Source organism: Rhipicephalus microplus, chromosome 2 (genome assembly GCF_043290135.1).
Source record: "Rhipicephalus microplus isolate Deutch F79 chromosome 2, USDA_Rmic, whole genome shotgun sequence".
In the NCBI taxonomy this organism is placed as follows: Eukaryota; Metazoa; Arthropoda; class Arachnida; order Ixodida; family Ixodidae; genus Rhipicephalus; species Rhipicephalus microplus.
This window is the reverse complement of record NC_134701.1, coordinates 120281338-120301457: the sequence shown is the minus strand read 5'-3', so window position 1 is coordinate 120301457 and position 20120 is coordinate 120281338. Positions and strand designations below refer to the sequence as shown.

Sequence of the window (20120 nt, the reverse complement as noted above, 5' to 3'; positions counted from 1 at the left end):
GAACGGATTGCACACGTACACGGCACTGGAGCCATCGGCAAGTGTTATGACGGCAAACGGGACGACAAGGTTCCGGCGACGAGCGCATTCTTGTGACGGCATAAATAGGTCAGTTGAATCGGAAACGGAGTTGCACAAAAGAGATGCCGCGGTGACCGAAAAAGCAGAAATGACGACGTCAGCGGCGACGATCACCTTTTTGGGTGAGCGAGGGAGATCTATGAATGTCGTGCTGAATGGAAACAAAACGAGTTGAGCACGAGTGCAGTCGACAACCGCATGATTAGCGGAAAGAAAGTTCCATCCCAGAATGATTTCATGAGACGCATGCGGAAGGACGACAAATTCAACGATGTAAAGCACTCCTTAAATCACAACACGAGCAGTGCATGTGGCAGAAGGTTGGACGTGTTGCGAACTCGCCGTGCGTAAAGAAATTTCAACCAGTGGAGTCGTCACTTTGTTCAGATTGCGGCATAACACTTCACTGATTATACAAATAGCGGCACCTGTGTCGACAGGAGCAGTTGTGGCGAAACCGTCCACAAACACGGCAATCTCGTTAGGGGGCGATAGATGAGGCCTTGGAAATTTCGTCGGTGGCGCAGCTCTTGCCTCAGGAACTGCGACTGTTAGTTTTCCTCCTGGGCGTGGTTGGAACGGCGAAGCATGGGGGGAGGAGACCAAAGACGGGGTGAAGGAGATCGACGTCGGCTGAAGTCTGGTCGACGTGAGCGGGGGTCATGTGAATCAGGTGCCACATGCGATTCTGATGGCCGAGGTATGTTGCCGGAATGCTGCACATCATTAAATTAGAATCCACGGCGACGACAGTAGCGCGCGACATGTCCTGGAATACCACAGTTGTAGCAGACGGGCCGGTTATCTGGAGTACGCCAAGAGTTGACAGGTGCTCGAGGTGGTGGAATGGGCCGATTTACCGGATAAACTGAAACTGGTGACCTGTAGTAGTTGGTGGCTGGACTGTATGAAGGGAGCGGCGGTTGGGCAGAAGGTCGGCGGACGGCTTCTGCATAAGTCAGTGGTGCAGTCACTGATATCGGGGATGTGGGCGAAGGGAGAGCCTCGGCAACTTGCGTCTGAATAGCACGGCGAAGTGAGTGGTCCAGTGTTGTGGGGGTCTCGTTGATGGTGGCGACAAGAGAGAGCTGTCGAGCAACTTCCTCCCGGATGTACTGTTGAATTTGAGGCATTAACACGCTGTAGTCGAAACCACTGCTTTTGCACTCCAAGGCCGAAATATCAGCTGTCTGCGTATTAGCGCGACCTGTAGAAACTCGTTGGTTGCGCAGCTCATCGAAACTTTGACATAACTGAATCAAGGCCGTGACGGTCTGTGGGTCTTTGGCCACAAGCATATGAAAAGCGTCGTCATCAATGCCTTTCATTATGTTCTTTATTCTGTCAGCCTCCGTCATCCTGGCATCAAATCGCCTACAGAGGCTGATCACATCCTCAATGTAGCTCGTGAAGCTCTCACCATTTCGCTGAAATCGTCCCCGCAGTCCCAGTTCAGTGCGAAGCTTACGCATGGCTGGACGACCGAAAAACGAGGGGACGGCCTCTTTGAAAACCGACCAGGTGGGGATGTCGGCTTGGTGGTTGGTGAACCATAGGTTGGCCAAATCCGTCAAGTAGAAGATGACGTGAATCAGCTTCGCAGGGTCATCCCACTTGTTAATCGCGCTGGCATGCTCGTACTCTGCCAGCCAGTCCTCGACATCTTGATCTTCAGTGCCGTTGTATACTTGTGGGTCACGCAGACGAAGTACACCAGAACACATGACGGGTGGCAGCGTGGAAGAGCCTTGTGGGGGATCGACGCGCTCGGTCATCGTGGACTGAGATGGTAGCTTACGGCTGCGGAGCTCCAGGACGTTACCCAGCACGTTTCCACCAAATGCAACGAGCAAAATTGCGTAAAAACACAGGTTATTATTCCAGAAACGTTAGCCGCAACAAGCTGGTACAGGCAGGAACCCGGCAAGCACGAGCCACACACGGACGTCAACGCCTTCTTTCACGCTGGCACAGAACTGGCGCCACTATGCTTCGGTACAATATATATGTGTGTGTGTGTGTGTGTGTGTGTGTGTGTGTGTGTGTGTGTGTGTGTGTGTGTGTGTGTGTGTGTGTGTGTGTGTGTGTGTGTGTGTGTGTGTGTGTGTGTGTGTGTGTAACGTAAGAAGGTATCGATGCTCAGGAGTTAGTTGTAGAGGCAGAGAAGGAAGAAGTCAGAAAGGAATAAACATCAGGTATGAGCCAGGCCACGTCTCCCACGTATAGCATCACACGAGTCGACAGGATGAAGACCTGGCGACTGCTCATCAACCCCACATTATTCACGAAGCCACCGGCAGTACGCCTCAACTGAATATCGAACACAGAAGAGGTGATCTCAGGCGCATACAGTTACGGGCACCATGGCAGTACCATCGACAGACCTTCCCATCCCCAAGTACACTTGAGCAGCGGACGATAGACCTGTACAGGACTGGTTCGACCTGTTCGAGCTCCACGCTACCGCTCCATCAAGGTCGGAACGGGAGATGGTTACGAACTTCAGTGACTACGTCACCGGTGAGGCATTTAAATTTTACCTAATTCACATATTCGAGAACGAAGAGTCATGGCGAAAAATCAAAGAGGAGATGATTACCCGTTTTAACGACTATGACCAAGACCTACTCATTGCCAACCATCTAGAGACAACCGCACACTATCGTCAATTTCCTAAGCAGTCCTCAACCATTCGAAAGCCCAGCGCGCATCGACAACTGCCTCAAGACGAAGTGGCACTTTGAGTTTACTTTCAGAAGGCCATGCGTATATTGGGAAAAACCCAACCACCAAGCGCGCCTCCCTTCTGCGCGAAAGACGGCATTTCCGAAGTGATCGCTTCAGCATATGACACGAGACGTTGCTCAACCACCTGATGCCCTTCACTCTTCGTCTCGCATACGTTGTCCACCGCCTGGGTTTTCGTCACGCGGTTCTTTAAGCGCTCCTAACGCTCCCCACTTGCCTTATAAGGACTCCTTGCTCATGGTACACCAGCTGACGCATGGAGAAAATACCGAACAACGCCATGACTACTCGAAGAGTGAAAATCCTGGTTTTACATCACTTGCATCTTTTGTCGCTCACAACGCCCACCTCACATCTAGCCCGCTCACAACGGTCGGGATAGAGCTGCAGAACTCCGAATATACTCAGCCAAACCCTCAACCTACCATCCAGATTCAGGCGCAAGAACCACTCGCAGCGAACAGCGAAGAAGCCCCTGATGATGTATCTGTCAACTCTGAAGCATTACCTTCATTACCCAAAATGCAGCACAACAGCCTAGAGACTACTACCTGCCCACTCGACACCACATTCAATTGCCCAGAAAGTCAGTGTCATGGTGAAAAAGGACTGCCACCTCAGGTCTTTTCGCAGCAACATCATCAATGCCAGCAAATCCAAGAACAACAGAGGTTCCAAGGGCTATACGAACAAGGACGACGACGAATATAATCATCTTCGGAAGAACACTCGCGGTTTTCGGAAAGCCGTTTACAAACGTGTCAACCAAACCAACGACATATTCAAGATTTATCGCTCAAAACAAAGAAAGCATCGAATCCAGGATATTTTCCCAAGGGACGTCGAGTAAGCTTTCTCCAGTCGATATCAAGACTCGGGCAACACGACATACAACGTTGAGAAAGGCGCCAAACCATACCCTGTATTCCGCAAGGACGCAGAAATCACCGCAACAGCCTCGGTCAACAAGCACGCAAACGGGTGGTGACGCATGGGTTCCAATCAAGACAAATAGCACGACACCTGCGCAAATCATCCAGCCAATGCTTCAAGGCCATCACACCACGTTCATTCATCGCAAGAATACCGGCTGTGTTTCCATCTGATTTCACGCTCAAAGCATGCTTATGTTGTCCAGAGCGCAACAGCCAGCCTCGCCTTCCAGAGCTGTACTTGATACCCAGGATTGCTGTCCTCTCTTGTGAAGCTATAGTGTGTTAACGGAAACTTCCTCGGAGTTGGAATGATCTTCTATTTTTGACAGTGTTCAGTTCTAAGCCGTGCATGTTCAGTTTTCATTTATGTTCGTCTGACGCGACTTCTTTCGGGGGGAGGGGGAATCCTGTAACGTAAGACAGTAGCGATGGTTAGGAGTTAGTTGTAGAGGCAGAGAAGGAAGAAGTCAGAAAGGAATAAACATGAGGTATGCGCCAGTGCACGTCGCTCATTCATCATAGCATCATATCTATATATATATATATATATATATATATATATATATATATATATATATATATATATATATATATATATATATATATATATATATACTGGGTCCGCCTCAGATGATGCAGATGTTAGTTAGTCTTAGTTTATGTATTCGTATGTTGATATGTTTCAACTCGATGGCCACATACGCAATGAAAGTGCGTAGGTGAGCACATGCATAACTTCAACTATGGTTACGACAATTTTGAGTCAATAGAGGGTGTGTTTTTCTTTTCTATTGTCAACTTGGTTTCACTGGGGACGCCATCATCCGCAGGGCATGGTAAAAGTTATGAGATTGCGCTCGGGCTGAAGGGAGGGGGGAAAGCGGCTTTTTTTCCACTTAAAAACTGGGTAGGTGGAAAAGTTCCCCCTTTGAGTTATTAGAAATGGGTGCGGCGACGAGGCTTCATCCCCCCCCCCCTTGACACCCTACGTAACCCTATGGCGAAAGCCCCACCACTTGAGAAAGACTTAGAAGCTGACACCACCATAACAGCTTCTGAAATAAAGGCATGGAGCCGTGTTGTTTATATTCTGGTAGCAAAGCTCTTGGGGGAATCATTGCCTCAACTTTCCGCTGCTCTTTCCTTGGAATGAACAAACAATACTATGGACGCACAGTGAAATAAAAATACCTTTTTTATGACAACGCTGCCAATGTCAGTTTCTAACGGCTGGCACTTAAAGGGCGATTAGCAACATTGGTAATGACGTAGTGGACTCTATAAAATTGGAGCTAACAGTGAGTAAACAGGAAAACGTTTGACGACGCTTGCGGTGGGAGTATTGTGAAATCACAAGCCGATGACTCAAATGGCACTAAAATATATGCTTTCTGTGCTGTGTTCACCGCCCATCATAACTTTTTTTGTTTTAATGTTATGTGATTATTGCAGAACATGCAACCAGTATATGTGTACTTAAATACTACTGTCTGTGACATAGGTGTGGCTTAACCGTTCTGCACCACACTACTCAGCCAATGGCCACTGCACTCACCAAGCACATTCGCAGGAATGCCAGAGAGGAGGAGGAGGTGCAGGAGGTATCGCTGGTGGGAAAAGTGCAGAACTCAGATTCGGCTGTCGTGGTCGTCCTTGGAGGCACCGACCTTCAGGAACCAGGGAAGACCTCCGCTGGTACGGTGGTTTTTTTTTTTATTTCAGGGAATGACGTCCTTGTCCTTATACCTAATTCCTTGTGTCACTCACCTTCACTAACGGAAAAAAAACTATGGAGCACAGAAATTTACAGCTTCGACCAATTAGAAGCATGCGTGAGTGGATTTAACTAACCGGTGAAACTTTATGCCCGTTTTTGATATAGAACTCTCCTGTCTGAGTGTTACGAGTCAAGCGCAATATTCACAGCCAAGTTTCACTACCGGCTGCTGCTTCAGGCATAACTAAGTCTGCTGATGTCCCCCACATTAAGCTTCTTCTTATTCAAAATATAGCCACACTTCCCATTTTCATTGCTGCTTCGCTTCGGTCGGCTTTTTAGGCACCGCGCACTGCAATACGTCTTCAGGTGGCACAAATCATCAATTTTAAATTGTTTTTCATTCACTGTTTATTCAGGCAAAAACATGATTGCCTAGGTTGAAGGGACTAAATAAAGATGACCGCTGTCTGACTAAGGTCCCTCGACCCATACATTTGCTCAGGTGAAGTGGAACAAGAGATACAAATTTCATTCTGCTTTTAAATGTGGGGATACGAAATTTAAATTCAAAAACTATAACAGGTGCCGACACATACGTTTTGAAACGACTGACAATCTGTCCATTATAGGCCTGTCAATGTCTTTAAAATTTTTCTTGCTACGATGCAGGCAAGTCGAACTACGTGTTCAAGCCACAGCTGAACCAATGGCTCGCCATTCAACCACTGCCCGAGCCACGAAGTTATCACGCCGTCGTTTACTACGCAGGCTGCATCTACGTTTTCGGTAACTCAGCGTAGTAATTTGTTTATTGATTATAAATTGTATAGGAAAAATATATGCAGTTTATATACTGGAGCATTTCATTTGCTATTCTTACTCACTTCAGCCTGCGTCGGTATAAATGTGACCCAAATGTTTTTTTATGCGTGCCCCCGCTAAACTGCCCATACCGAGGCACGCAGGTGGCGAGTTTCTTGTCTAGACCATTATGCGGAATAAAAACAGTTTGTTAGTGTCTGTAGTGAAAACACCGCACATAATAAGCGCACACTTTCATAAAAAAGGAAACTTACCCATGCGTTTTTTTCCAGGACTTTGTGCTTTTGTGCGCCTACTTGGTCGGTGCTGTGTAAGCGGATTGCAGTTCAGCGTTCCCCTAATCTGTACTCGAGCTAATTGTCATAACCCCACGCCAAGTCACCATACCCATAAAATAAAGTGTACCTTAGCAAATCGGTCCTATTCCATAACAATGATTGCCAATCTCACACATGACTACTTTAATCTACAGGTGGTTACAGTGGCGCAATCGCCAGCAAAGGAGGACAAGGCCGAGCTCAGCGCTCCGTGTTCAAATTCCACGTTCGCGAGCAGCGATGGGACCGCGCGGCGGATATGCTGCACGCCAGAGCTTGTCACGGAGCCGCTGTTGTGCACGAGAAGATCATGGTCGTCGGTGGCAAGGACGACAAGGAAGAGTAAGCGGAGGGCCGCTGTAGATGCATTGCTACCAAGAAAGGCCTGCATGCGACATTGAGGCTTTTTCCTTGACAGCCTACTAAGAATTCTCGCATTTGCTTTATAAAACTAAAAGCAAAGAGGACAGTTTATGGATACATGTGCACGGCCGCTTGGATCGGGGCGCCCGGCGGTTGACCCGGCAGTTCCATTCGGCGCGCGCGCCTTTGAAAAAATGTATTAGAGGTAGTTCGGCCGCGTGCCGCGACGCGGCGCAGTTCTCCCACTCCCTCTCTTTCTAAGCTGTATCTTTCTAAGCTGTAGAAGGTACGCATCCCTTCTAATCAATGAAAATATTAGAAGAAAGGGAGCTCAGTGGCTGGCGGAAGTACATAAAAAAGATATAAAGGTATCTGCGAAATTTTCGAACCATCTAAGCGCCCTAAGAAATGAGAGGAGCTTAGAGCAGAGGTTTAAAACTACAGCTCAAGGTGCTAGGCTAGAAGGGGACGAAGCCATTGAATATATAAGAACAGGGGTGACAGAAAAATTTCAACAAAGAAGTGCTTTATGCACCACAATAGGCAAGGATGAATCATGTGGCGCAATGGCCCCATTTTCACAACGAGAGTGAGAAAGGGCTGAGAAAAAGGTTTCGTGTAGTACATCAACAGGCTCAGATGGCATTCTAATTATGCTGATAAGGACATTAGGTGCTAAGTAGGCTTTGAGAGAGGCAGTGAACAAAATAATAATTGATGGAGAAGTTCCCGATGGATGGAAACTTAGCAGGGTGAGCATGATCTATAAAATAAAGGGGGACAAAGCTGACATAAACAACTACCGTCCTATAATAGTGACCCCAGTGGTCTACAGGCTGGCGATGCATATTATAAAGGAACGACTGCAGGCATGGATAGAGGATGAGGGGGTGCTGGGGGAACTGCAGATTGGGTTTCGGAAACACAGGAGGTTGGAAGACAATCTGTTCTCACTGACGCAGTGCATCGAAATAGCAGAAAAGGAACACAGACCCCTGTAGCTAACATTTTTGGATATCAAGGAAGCGTACGATAGCGTGGTTCAAGAGAAATTGTGGGGAATACTGGATACACTAGGCGTGGAAGATGTAGTCACTAATCTTTTAAAGGATATCTATAAAGGTAATAAGGTAATTATAAAGTGGCAAAAAGAGGTATTCAAGCCTGCGGAGGTAAAACGGGGGTTAGGCAGGGGTGTCCCCTGTCATTGTTATTATTCATGATGTACCTACAAGGATTAGAGGCCAAATTAGAGGGAAGTGGACTGAGATTTAACCTCTCTTTCGTCAAACAAGGAAAACTCATTGAACAAGCACTACCAGCATTGATGTACGCAGATGATATAGTGCTGATGGCAGACAACAAGAAAAATTTGCAGAGATTGATGGACACGGAACGTGGGCGGAACGCACAACAGTCGCAGCGAAAGGTGAAAGAGGGGCCTTTCAGAGCATTTCATAAACACTATATAGGTAACTGGTATAATCACACTTGCAGGGTACCCACTACGTCGTAAACATCAATTTTGTGTAGTGGGCCGGCAATCACTATGTTATCCTCTGTTGTTCTTCGGAGGAGCGTGGTATCCGCTGCACACTTGCAGGAAATTTCGTGCAAGTTTTTTATGCAGTGGCTCCCGACGATGAGGATTTACGCCTGCAGTGAGTATGTCCCACAGGATTAGGTCATCAGGATTGCGTAATGCGCTAGTTCAGCAATTAACATTGCTTGACACCTGGTTGCTCATTTGCTCTTATAAAACGATTTATTACTTATATTTACGAATTCCCTTTCCCGACGCTAAAGCAGCCCAAGGCATTTTTCCAGTGTAGGTTCAAGCTTCAGCGTGGCTATGGCGTAGAATATTGGGCTGGCTCGCAGGGGAACCAGGTTCGAATGCCACTGCGTCCTTAGCGTTTCTATTTACTAAGTGTTTTTTTTTTGTAATATTATTTCTTGCGATAGTGGTTGTGGACACAGGTGGCGGCAGCGGACAACTACGGCACTGCACTCGACCCCTGTTGTGATGTCATGAGAGATTTCGCTGTAAAAAACCGCCAGCCCTGCGCGGAACGCCCAGCACAGCACAGCGAAAGCTAAAAGAGCGTCCTTTCTAGATACTTTTCAAGCACTCTTTCGGTAACTACTACAAGGCACGAATGAAGGGTACCCTATCATCATCATCATCATCATCATCATCATCGTCTGACTGCGTCTATTTAGGACAAAGGCCTCTCCCATAATACTCCAAATAACCTGGTCTTGGGATTTCTGTTTCCACTTGATACGTGCAAACATTTTGATCTCCTCAGCCCACCTAACTTTGTCTCCCTTTAGTGCGTTACTACACCATAAATCAACGTAATTTTTCTGTAGTAGTGAGGCAGTCATTAGGGCGTCCTTGTCAGTCTTCTCAGAAGCGCAGTTCCCGCTGCTCACTTGCAAGGAATTCTGTTCAATTCTTAGATGCTATAGCTGCCGACAATAAATAGTTACGTGTGAAGCTTTTGTAACCTATAGGCGTGTTTGTATACCCACTAGCACGCCTTATTGTTTCTTTGCCGTTCTAAAAGGCATAAGTAGTTATATTGCCACGATTCATTTCGCCACATAAAACCTGCCTCCAGGTCACTTTGCGAAAGAGCTCCAAGCGCTGGCAAGGCACAGTGGTATGATGCTCAGCTGGCACACACGGTTCTGAATCTCATTATATTCCTAATGTTTTACAGTGAAACCTTTCTTGAGACTAGAAGGATCGTGTGTGCCATAGTTGCCCATTGCCGCTGCCGATGTCCGTAACCACTATCGCACGAAATAAAAAAGCCATAATGCCATAATCTAAGGACATAATGGTAATCGAACACCGGTCCTCTGCAGGGCGACCCGGCATTCTACCGCAGAGTCAGGCCGGTGCTTGAAACTGCTTTGCAAACATGGACAGGCTTGATGCCGCGAAAGGAGTCACGTTATTATAAGTAATAAAGCTTTTTAAAACAGCAAGGAAACAACCAGGCGTCTCACAATGCGAATCGCGTAGCGAGGGGGTTGTCGTATGCTCCAACGCACAAAAAATCTTCCTCCACAATTTTTCATCGTCTCCAGCCGGAGCATAAAAACGTTGCACAAATTTCTTTCCAAATGTGCAACGGGTACCACGCTTCTCCGAAAAATGACGAAGAATGACACAGTCATTGCCTCTGTTTACATAAAAGCTATAAATTTTTGTGTGAAGGGTACGCTTCAAGTTTGCGTGCAGCAGTAACCCAAAGAGTTTTGAAGAAAAGCTCTGAAAGGATTTTCTATCTTTCGCAGTCCCTGCATGCGCTGCGCGTTCAGCGCCGACCGGCCGTTTTTTTTTTAACACAAAAGTATTTTATTCTGGGTCCACCACGGCTACACTGACGCATTTAGGTCACGGAAATGACGTTGTACAATATACACTCTTAGATTGCCAAGAAGGAACACGAGAAAGAAGACTTCTCTAGCGTGGTGGCTCACTCGCGCGCACGCTTACATGGGGACTCGGGTGCTTTTACCTCTTGTGCTTCTATCGGACGTTTGCTTTGGTTACAGCTGGTAAAAGCATGAACATCACTTCACTCGCTGCAGCGGTCATGCCTTCATTAAGAAGGAGTGCGCTGATCGCACACGATGAAGTAAGAGTTGTGGCTGTTGTTCACACTCGTCCTACCTGGGCATTCATTTCCCGCGTGTTTCATTTTGTTTGCCAATGTGCTTTAATTGTCAGGATGTCACAGTTGCTTCTCTGCGCTCGTCATGTGTATACTCATTTCGTGCGTTCTTTCTGCTTGAAGTGTGTGCTGCAAGTTTCTACCTGCATGCTTGACGTTCTTTACGTGATATTCCAATTTGTTGAGGTAGCAGTCATTCCTTGTCCCTTGTGCCGAAACAAGGTACAATGAACTCTCAACTACCTCTGCTAGGACACGGTTCCCCTTCGTGTAATACTGATTCCTGAACAGAGACCTACCAGGGTCTAGTTTTTATTTTCTTCGTTTTTCTCTGATTTCGCTCGATAGTGGTTGCGAACACATGCGGTGGCAATGGCGGTGGACAACTACGGCTCTAAAAAGGAGCCTTGTGATGTCACAGCAGCTTTCGCTCTAATACTTTGAATAAAATAGGATTCGAATTCGTACGCTCTTCGTTGCAGCCAATTATTACATCACATAGCCACACACCTTCTTCCAACTGCTTACAAACTTGCCCTGTGCAAACGTCATGTTGGTTGAGAAATCACGTTGGCATGTTTATTAGAGAAGTTATATAGACTAAGATAACAAGGTGGTGACACATGAAGTGAATAGCATAACTAGTGGGTCATTGAATGCTTTCTACCCTTTGCTATAGCATCAGACATATTTCCGTAGTGAGAACGTCACACTCTCTGAAAGAGACAAACTAAGTATACTGCCCTATATATGTGCAACAAGGGTGGGCAGTTGTGGCCGTTGTCTCGGAACGTGAGTAATGGTAGAAAATACGTCAAATGAGTGCAGAAAAACTGAAGTATTCAGTGCGCACCATTACGAATTGCAACGTTTTGTACGCGTAATTGAACCGAATAGCAAATCAACGTGATTGCCCCAAACATATTCACTTACGGTAGTCTTGTTTAGTGATGAACGTGCCACATTAGCTAATTTTCACACCCAGAGAAGCAGGAAACAAGCTTTTGAAATACCTCATCGTAGGTTTACACATGCATGGAGACACTTGTACTTTCCTTTCAAAAGTGAAAATTCATATCACCTACAATACTTTTGGCAAAAAACAAAAAAGCCACTTTTCTGTCTTTCAGTGTAACGTTTCGCGTGTGTGTCAAGCTTTCGAACTGACAGGTGCTGAGGGGCCGTGCGATCGAAAGCCACTCAACCATCGATTTCTTGTCTTATCTTTCTTTTAGGTCGAACTGCTTTTATGTAGCATTACGGGGATTTGCACATCAATAAAGAGTCAAATCGTTTTCTTGATATGTACTACTTCATTCGAGGATAAACTGGCACTTTGTAACAGTGAAAGGTACATTACTCTGTTCACCGTTCAATCGCCGGAATTTCATAAGGTTACGCGTTCAGACAAAGAAGCCTACACATGTAATCTCTTGGCAGGAGCTGCTAAATGGGCTTGCAAGGCAACGTTTTATATAATCACGCCCTTTACCTGGAACTAAATAGTCGCATGTGTGGCTTCGAAAATTTCAGCAAGGACAGTGTTTTGACGACAACTGCTCAATTTTTTCTCCTCTATCTCTCTCAGTTCCAGCATTTCTCATCAAGTTAGGCGAATAACTGTCGGTATTATCAATAAATAAAAAAAAACTATTTTTTACTTTTAGATATAAACGCAAGCAAAGAGAGAACGTCACATTTTCCTCATGCATTCATTTGCACCGCCTTACCATACACTCATGGTAAAAACCCAGTGATCGCTATCTTCCAGGATCCTCAACTCGGTGGAGTTGTACAACCCTGCATCAGACAGCTGGGTTCCGTACCGCCATCTTCCGCTGCCGCTCATGGCCTGCGGCGTGGGCTTCTTGGGCGGATTGGTGTATGTGGTAGGAGGCGTGACCACCAAGAAGCAGGTATTCACCGGCATGACGCCCGCCGAAGTCTTGTCCACTGTGCACGCCACGGACCCTAACGAGCGCACGTGAGTGTACAAAGAGCCATTCATCGCTCGTGGAAAAATCCGTGGATACCTCACATCAAAAAACTCCAATAGCATAGAAGCAATATTTCAGCAGTGCAGAAGAATATGCGAGGCATGACAGCTGAACGCTAAATAAATATGAACCTCGGGCAGCTGATGCATTATATTGGGTGTTAGAAACAAAAGTACAGCAGAGCTCTGCTTTCGCATTCACATTGTTCACCTCAACGTCCGCAGTGTTACCTAACCTATCCTAAACTTCTTTTATATTTCGGAAAAATATACACAAAGAACGCAGACATGGTCAAGATATTGTACATTAATTGGGCTTCATTGGAAAGAAAATTGTGCTGGTGTATAAAACTTGGGCAACTTTAATAAGCGGATACAACACAACAGACATACACCGGTTAGCCAACAGGCCAGTTACCCAGTGAGTTTTTTTTTTCATTAGTCTATGTTTGCGACAACCACGCATATCTACGACACGAGCACATGCATAACAGAGGGAAAGGTCTTAGTGCTGTAGGTGACATAACGTTGGCATTTGTTGACGACGATCGTGAACTTACTTACAGCACAACACCAGAAAAAATACAGGACAGGGAAAAAGCAAAAGAGGAGCAAAAGGAGCAAAGGAGCAGACCAACTGGTCCAACGTACCGCCTTACTACAATATATTGTTGACGACGAGCTTGATTATTATGACAATTTTTGAATAAGCTCCACCACTACGTGCAGCTGGGTACGACGACCGAGTCTCCCTGAGCCCCGCGCCTACTGCACCGCTCTGACCATCCACCACGAACTGTGGCTTGCGGGTGGCCTCAAACCCGCGGGCCGCGACCCCGCCAGCTTCACCAACCTAGTCGACGTGCTCGCGTTCGACTCACTGCGTGGTCGATGGGAATTCCGTTTCAAGCTCTCTCGCGCGCGTCACGCCGTCGCTGCCGCCAATGCTGACGACCGCGTCTACGTCATCGGAGGAATGACTTGCCTAGAGGGCACGTCTGTGGATGACGTAGACGTGTACCACCGACAGCGGCTCTGTTTCCTCGATTGCCAGTGCCTGCCCAGGAAGCTCACAGGTGGACATTTTGCCCTCATACACACATAATGCGAAAATATGATAACAATGTCAGAACATCAACACAGAGATTATACAATAAAATGAGAAGCACGGAAATTTTTATAAGCAGATAAAAACAATTCAAACTTCTTCCCCATACCGCAGGTTCACAGTGTCGTGGTCAAAACACTTTGACAAAACGTGCCCAAGTAGTATTGCGACTGGACGATACAATGTTTAAGCCTGTTACTGTAAACTTGATTCTTATTGTTATGTCATAACTAATTATATAATTGTTTAAGTTCAACTTGTCAGAACTACAATGATCATAAGGGACGTTGTGTGGACAACTCAGAAAAAATTCGACCACCTATTGTTCTTTGGGAAAGTTAAATGTCGGGTACACGGATCTCAAATATTTCATACTTAAAATGTGATCACAGCACTGGAATTTCATCTCGCGATGTTCGCGTCTGCAGTCAGGCACCATTAACACTTGAGCACCGTGGCAGATTACTCATATCCTAACTTTAGCCAGCCAGCTTGTAGCCTGACTCGAAAATTCAGTTCTATCAATACGATAGTCTTTGTGCCGGGGCCCACGAAGATTTGGATGGTGTATTTCAGTCACAGAAGAGACGCCGGTAAAACATGCTAAACCGTCATCGGAAGTGTACCCCGTGACGTCTTGGTCAGGGACAACTGACTCCGGGCGCGAAACTACTGCGCCACATCCAATAACCTCGTGCTATATTAAAATGAGCCTTTTGTAGCTGCTACAGTCCTCAGCACTTTTCGTAATGTGCAGTGATGCATTCGTCATTACCGCTTCATCAGCGACTAGTTAATTCGGCTCGTCTTTTCTTTGCGTCCACTTCATTCGGCGCTATTCTTTCAAAGTTATGTGCCATTTTGTCAACGCCAAACACACCCCTAAAAGGAAATTTTACGGCAAGTGTCAGTGTCGCTCATAGCCTTCATTCATACCGAAAAAAATGATGGCAGCATATCCACAAAGTGAATGATGGAGAGTGGGGCGAAGCATCCGTCCGTCCATTCGTTCTTGCTTCCGTCTATCCATGCGTGCGTCTGTGTGGCCACCCGTGCGTCCATCCGCCTGTCCGTGCGTCCGCACGTCTATCTGTGCGTCCGTCCCTGCGTTCGTTCATGCATCCGCTCCTGCGTCCGTCCATGCGTCTATCAGTCCGTGCAGCCATCCGTGCGTCCGTCCATGCATCTCTCTGTGTGTCCGTTCGTCCACCTGTTCAACACTCCAAGTACCGCCATCTCGCATCTTTTCATCATATATTCCTCATGTAGAAGCACCGCCATACAGTGGACATTCCAAAGACTGAATGAGAGGAGGCACACTCCCACTTTCTTACGGCTTGCGCTTCGTGTCTACTTCCCACCTATAACCACCTCGAGATTAAGGTATATACTAGTTCACTGTATTCATGGCACTGCGGCCCAACGCTCGCTAAACCTTTCAAAATTTTAGGAGGTTACGCCCAGCTAGTATAACGCAGCAAACCTTTCTTCTCAGATAGTGCTCCATGTACATGCCAATGGCTGCTAAGGGAGAATGAGAGACAGGAGAATTCGCCTTTTACTTAACGCGCACGCTGCGAATTTTTTATTTTTCAACAACGCACAGAAGAAATCTCCCACCGACACCACCTTGGAAGTCGAAATGGTAGACTGGTTACACAGTACTACTACGGCTACGAGGGACAAACGGGTGCCGCTATAAGGAGCTTCGCCCCTAAAATAGCTGTGCAAAGCGTATAACAGCGCACCTGCTTCGTCTGGGTGCAAAACTCCGCGTTCGGCGCTTACGCTCGCCCCACGCAAATTGAGGCCGGCCAGGAGACAAGGCAAAACGTTCATTACATTTCTGTCTGGCCGGGCTGTGGCGTTGAATAACCCCAACATTGCGCGAGTAGGTGACCATAGCCAAAGTTCAGTGTCTAACCAATCACGTTTTTGTAGCACTAAGCGTTAACGTAGACGCATCAACGTTAAGCGGTGGTGCAGCTGCCAAACACCAAGAGGCATTCTGCAAGCTTTCTTATATAAATACGCAGTAAACACTAAAATACTCGCGTAAGACACATTTTAGCTTCCTGTTTTACCGATTCCTAAGACGGAGGAATCATTAATGTTATTTTTTTGTGTGAATTTGCACGTGCCTACAATACAAATATGAAGAATTTGGGCGTTTCTCTCTTGAAAATATCTATTAGCCACACTGATTCAAGGCCCGTAATGCACAGTGGAACATTCATGTCATTAAGTGTATCGTGGGCAGCCAGAGGGGCATACAATCAACTCACAGACGCAAGAACTTTAAGGCGCCCGTCATTGCCGAATACTCAGACCCAAGTAGGGAAAATATTTTATCGAATGACCAACTTTGCATAGAAACCGTCATATCTCTGTGTAAATTATTCTATAAAGAACCCGTAAAATTTAATGGATGGTAGCTATGCAAACTGCAAGTTCTTAATATCACACCTTTGGATATGTGTGCACCAAAGACATGAAGATAAGCTTAACTTGCTTCAATAGGGATAATGCTTTCGTAGCTGCCACGTGTGCCTTCTGCGGTCGCTGTTCGCTAGTGATGCTATAAGAAATGTTCTCTTGGATGAATGATTTGTTGTTGTCGTAAAAATTGTCAAACAACTTTCCTTGGGATCCTTTATTTTATGTTAGGTGGCATAAGTGAAAAAAATCTAAAACAAAGTAACTCATACGTATACATGCATCAGTCACAAAAATTTGAGGGCCCATATGAAAAACGTTCACTCCCGCCCTACTGTGAAAGGTTATGGGTTCATCGCTTTTAGAACGAACAATATTGAACTTCGTGTCGTATTGAAAAGATGAACATACACCGTTCTACATACTGTGAATAATAATTTGCTAAAGTGTTTTCAAGAACGATGAGCAATATGTGCAGCTCAAAATGCCATGTTGTATTTCTGTACAGGACTGGCTGCCGTAGCGGTGCCGCCAGATTCATCTGATGGATCTGGGCCGAAGGTAATATGCTGGTTGGTTATTTAGTCGGTTTTTTTGTGTTTATTGTTGTATGCCTGGAGGCGTCATTTGAAGACGTTCGAGAACATATACAAATTTTGCTTCATTATCAACCATCATTACCTATTCAAGTGTTTTTATGAATAATGGCGTACGACACTACGTATTGTTGCGTGATGGTGACGTATTGCCTTCTGGCCTAGAATATTTCACCTTAAGCAAACGTTACTACATATACTCCGAAGTGCCATGTTAGAGAGAACCCCTTTATATAATCATGTACTGAGAGAAATTATTCAAATATCTTTTAAACAGCATTTTGCGCACATAGCTCGCAGATAACCCAAAAAATAGAAACCCACTTTCTTGTCTACATCAACGTTTACTTTCACTATATATCTCTCGAGAAGTTCAAGAAGTTCAAGAAATTCAAAAATAGGAACTGGAAAATAATTGAGACAAAAGTGATACTGCGCTAAATTTAATCGCTAAGAGAATAACATATGCAACTTAACAACTGTGCTGCCAAAAAAAAAAGTTCATAAAATACAATGAAAATTCAGACATGACCATTGCTCTTCTTTATTATTTTTATTATTTCTGGTTGTTGTTTCTTTCAGATTCCTGAGAAGACAGCCTAAACATTTCCTCTATTTTCACACACGTGTAGATACGGAGATGCAATAATTGATTTTCATCATTGAATACACTTGATTCCTGATGTACAAGGCTTAATAAAGTGTGACTCATTTTCACATGAGGCCGCGTCATCAGTCCTCGCATTTCTTTGTCTCAGAGTGCTGCGAGCTCAAGAGCCCCGTCATCACTGAAACTGGAGCAGGGTGACCAGGAAAAGAAGAGGCGGCCACACCAGCCTCCTAAAAATTTGGTCAGTAGACCGATCGTTGCTGCGAACTTGCCCGATGACATATATAAACTTTTGTGCTATTATGTGTGATCTTTCTTTTAGATAAATTTGCCGCTGAGCTATTCAACTGCCGTCATGATCCAGCTTCCATTTCTCTTGCATTCACTGAATAGAATTTTCAGCAGTTGCATTTTACAAAGAAAACGTTCAAAATGAATACTCCGTGAGAACTTGCCCCTAAGGATTTAATGATTGATACGTGCCTACAAACAACTCAGTGAGGGCTCAGTTAGTAAAACGCCAATCATTACACTACCCCAGGTTTAGATTTCTATCTATCTATCTATCTATCTATCTATCTATCTATCTATCTATCTATCTATCTATCTATCTATCTATCTATCTATCTATCCATCTATCTATCTATCTCTCTATCTATCTATCTATCTATCTATCTGTCCATCTATCTATCTCTCTATCTATCTATCTATCTATCTATCTATCTATCTATCTATTTATCTATCTATCTATCTATCTATCTATCTATCTATCTATCTATGAGGCTGCCAAAGTCTGCGTGCTCTCCTGATTACCTGCTACACTTGAGGTAGACCGAAATTGGTATGCGAAGCTAAGATGGTTTGATAAGTGCGATTATAATGTTAAAACTCTTTCGTCTATGACGTCATACTCTTCTCTCGCGACACTTCTGACACATATCCGTGTACCATGGCAGTGGTGTGCGGGTATGCGCTACAGGTTTGTGGTAGTCTGCATCTACCGAGAGCAGATTTTGGAAATTTAATGATGACGCGATTAGAAAAAAAGCAACATCAGTATCGTTGACCCGAGGAAAGCACATATATCAAAAGGAGTCGAACAAAGCAATCAGCGTAGCTATCGACTATTCTACCATAGAGCCAAGTCAGCTCTCGAAATCTTTTTTAAAAAAGGACCTGCGAATACGCAACGTTAGTGAAACGTCGATTTGGTCACAGGGCTGGCAATGTAACTTTATAAATATTACATATCTACTTTTATCATACCACCGTACCACTAGTTTAGCGTCGATTGTAATTAAGCGCCATTTAATGAAGCTCTTCCAAGTACCACCATCCAGAGCAGCCATCATCCTCGCAAGCACTAGCGCTGCATTTCTGCTTACCTGATGTTAGCAATACCACTCAACAAGATAGAAGGGTGAGCTAGTTAGCTAGTGAAGTGCTCGTGCTGTGTGCCTCCACTTTGCTTCGTTTGTTTGTTCCTCCCACACTTCTAGTTCATGGAAGAATTAAGTTGGTAATACCAATGTGGCTCCAAACGTGGTTACGTTACTGTAAACAGCTAGTTAAACGTACACAACTCTTCAATATACATGTCTGCGCGTGTAACACTTCAACACATGTTTAGCTTTATTCAGCAGCATTCTATTCGAAATAAGAACAACACCGCACTCATCTTTCCTCCGCATGCTTTGAATAACATAAATTTGTATGGTATGTGGGTTCGGCGGAATTTTTTTTTTTTTTGGGAGATGACCCGGAATATAGTGTCACCTTATTCACTCGGAAGAGTTACCTTAGTTTACATAGCTGAAATTACCTGTTAATTATAATGATAACACAATTTCTTCTCGTAGTACGCAGACAAGGACCGCTCAACCGAGGAGATTGAAGTGCCTCCAGAAGTGCGCACCAAGATCACGCCTCGTCCCCGCGCCCGAACTGAAGCTGGAGACGTCGAGGATAGCACTGAGGGCGTACGTATGAAGTACTTGTACTCAAGGAAGGCGTTCACAATATTTAATAATATATTACTTGCGCATCTATCAAATAATGTAGAAATACCTGCTTGGTTCATAGCGGTAGAGAAAACTATGTTAGTGCAGTTCCCAAATGTATGAATGGTAGCCTAATCAAAGGATATGAAATGCTTCTCTAAAGGAACATTGCTATACAAGATCAATAGAGACTAAGAAAAGAGTACAGTGTGCTTCACACTGTAAAAGTTGCAACACCGTCTTTTTTTAGTTAACGCCGCCCTTGCGCCTTATCTTTTAAAAGGCATTTAGGACGTGCCCCTCTATAACCAATGCCGGACGTGTTAGCCTAGAGATTCATATAACTTTTTGAGCTCTATTTCTCTAACGAGCACATCAGCGAATGTTTCGTGTTATTGTACTATCCTTCTCTATTTCCGACTTTGTTCATAAAGATCTTTTGCAATAAGAACCTTACTTCCGGCCAACTCCTTGCTCTCCTCTTAAAAACAGAGGCTGAAGTTCGGAGCTCTTTTCTTTCACAATACAAAAAGATCTCAAACTATATGATGCACTTGAGCATAGTGATTTCGACTATCCATAAGAAGTAAACAGTGGACAATTATGCCGACAGGACACTCCAGAGTTTCGATGTGATTTTTGGCAGTACTTACACAGATTATTCGACCCATTTTTCTTTATAATTTGCATTTTGAT

The 20120-nt window shown here is 45.0% G+C and overlaps 1 protein-coding gene across 1 annotated transcript in view; it reads left to right on the top strand.

The window, feature by feature from the left end:
• Window positions 1-4742: 4742 nt before the first annotated feature.
• Window positions 4743-20120, top strand: part of LOC119160722 (alpha-scruin-like) — a 51514-nt gene continuing 36136 nt past the window's right edge. The window contains exons 1-8 of the mRNA XM_075886724.1: window positions 4743-5459; window positions 6154-6270; window positions 6779-6965; window positions 12450-12662; window positions 13404-13750; window positions 16727-16779; window positions 17573-17665; window positions 19284-19403. Coding sequence (XP_075742839.1) covers window positions 5303-5459; window positions 6154-6270; window positions 6779-6965; window positions 12450-12662; window positions 13404-13750; window positions 16727-16779; window positions 17573-17665; window positions 19284-19403 — 1287 coding nt within the window. The 5' untranslated portion in view covers window positions 4743-5302. The remainder of the gene's footprint in view (window positions 5460-6153; window positions 6271-6778; window positions 6966-12449; window positions 12663-13403; window positions 13751-16726; window positions 16780-17572; window positions 17666-19283; window positions 19404-20120) is intronic.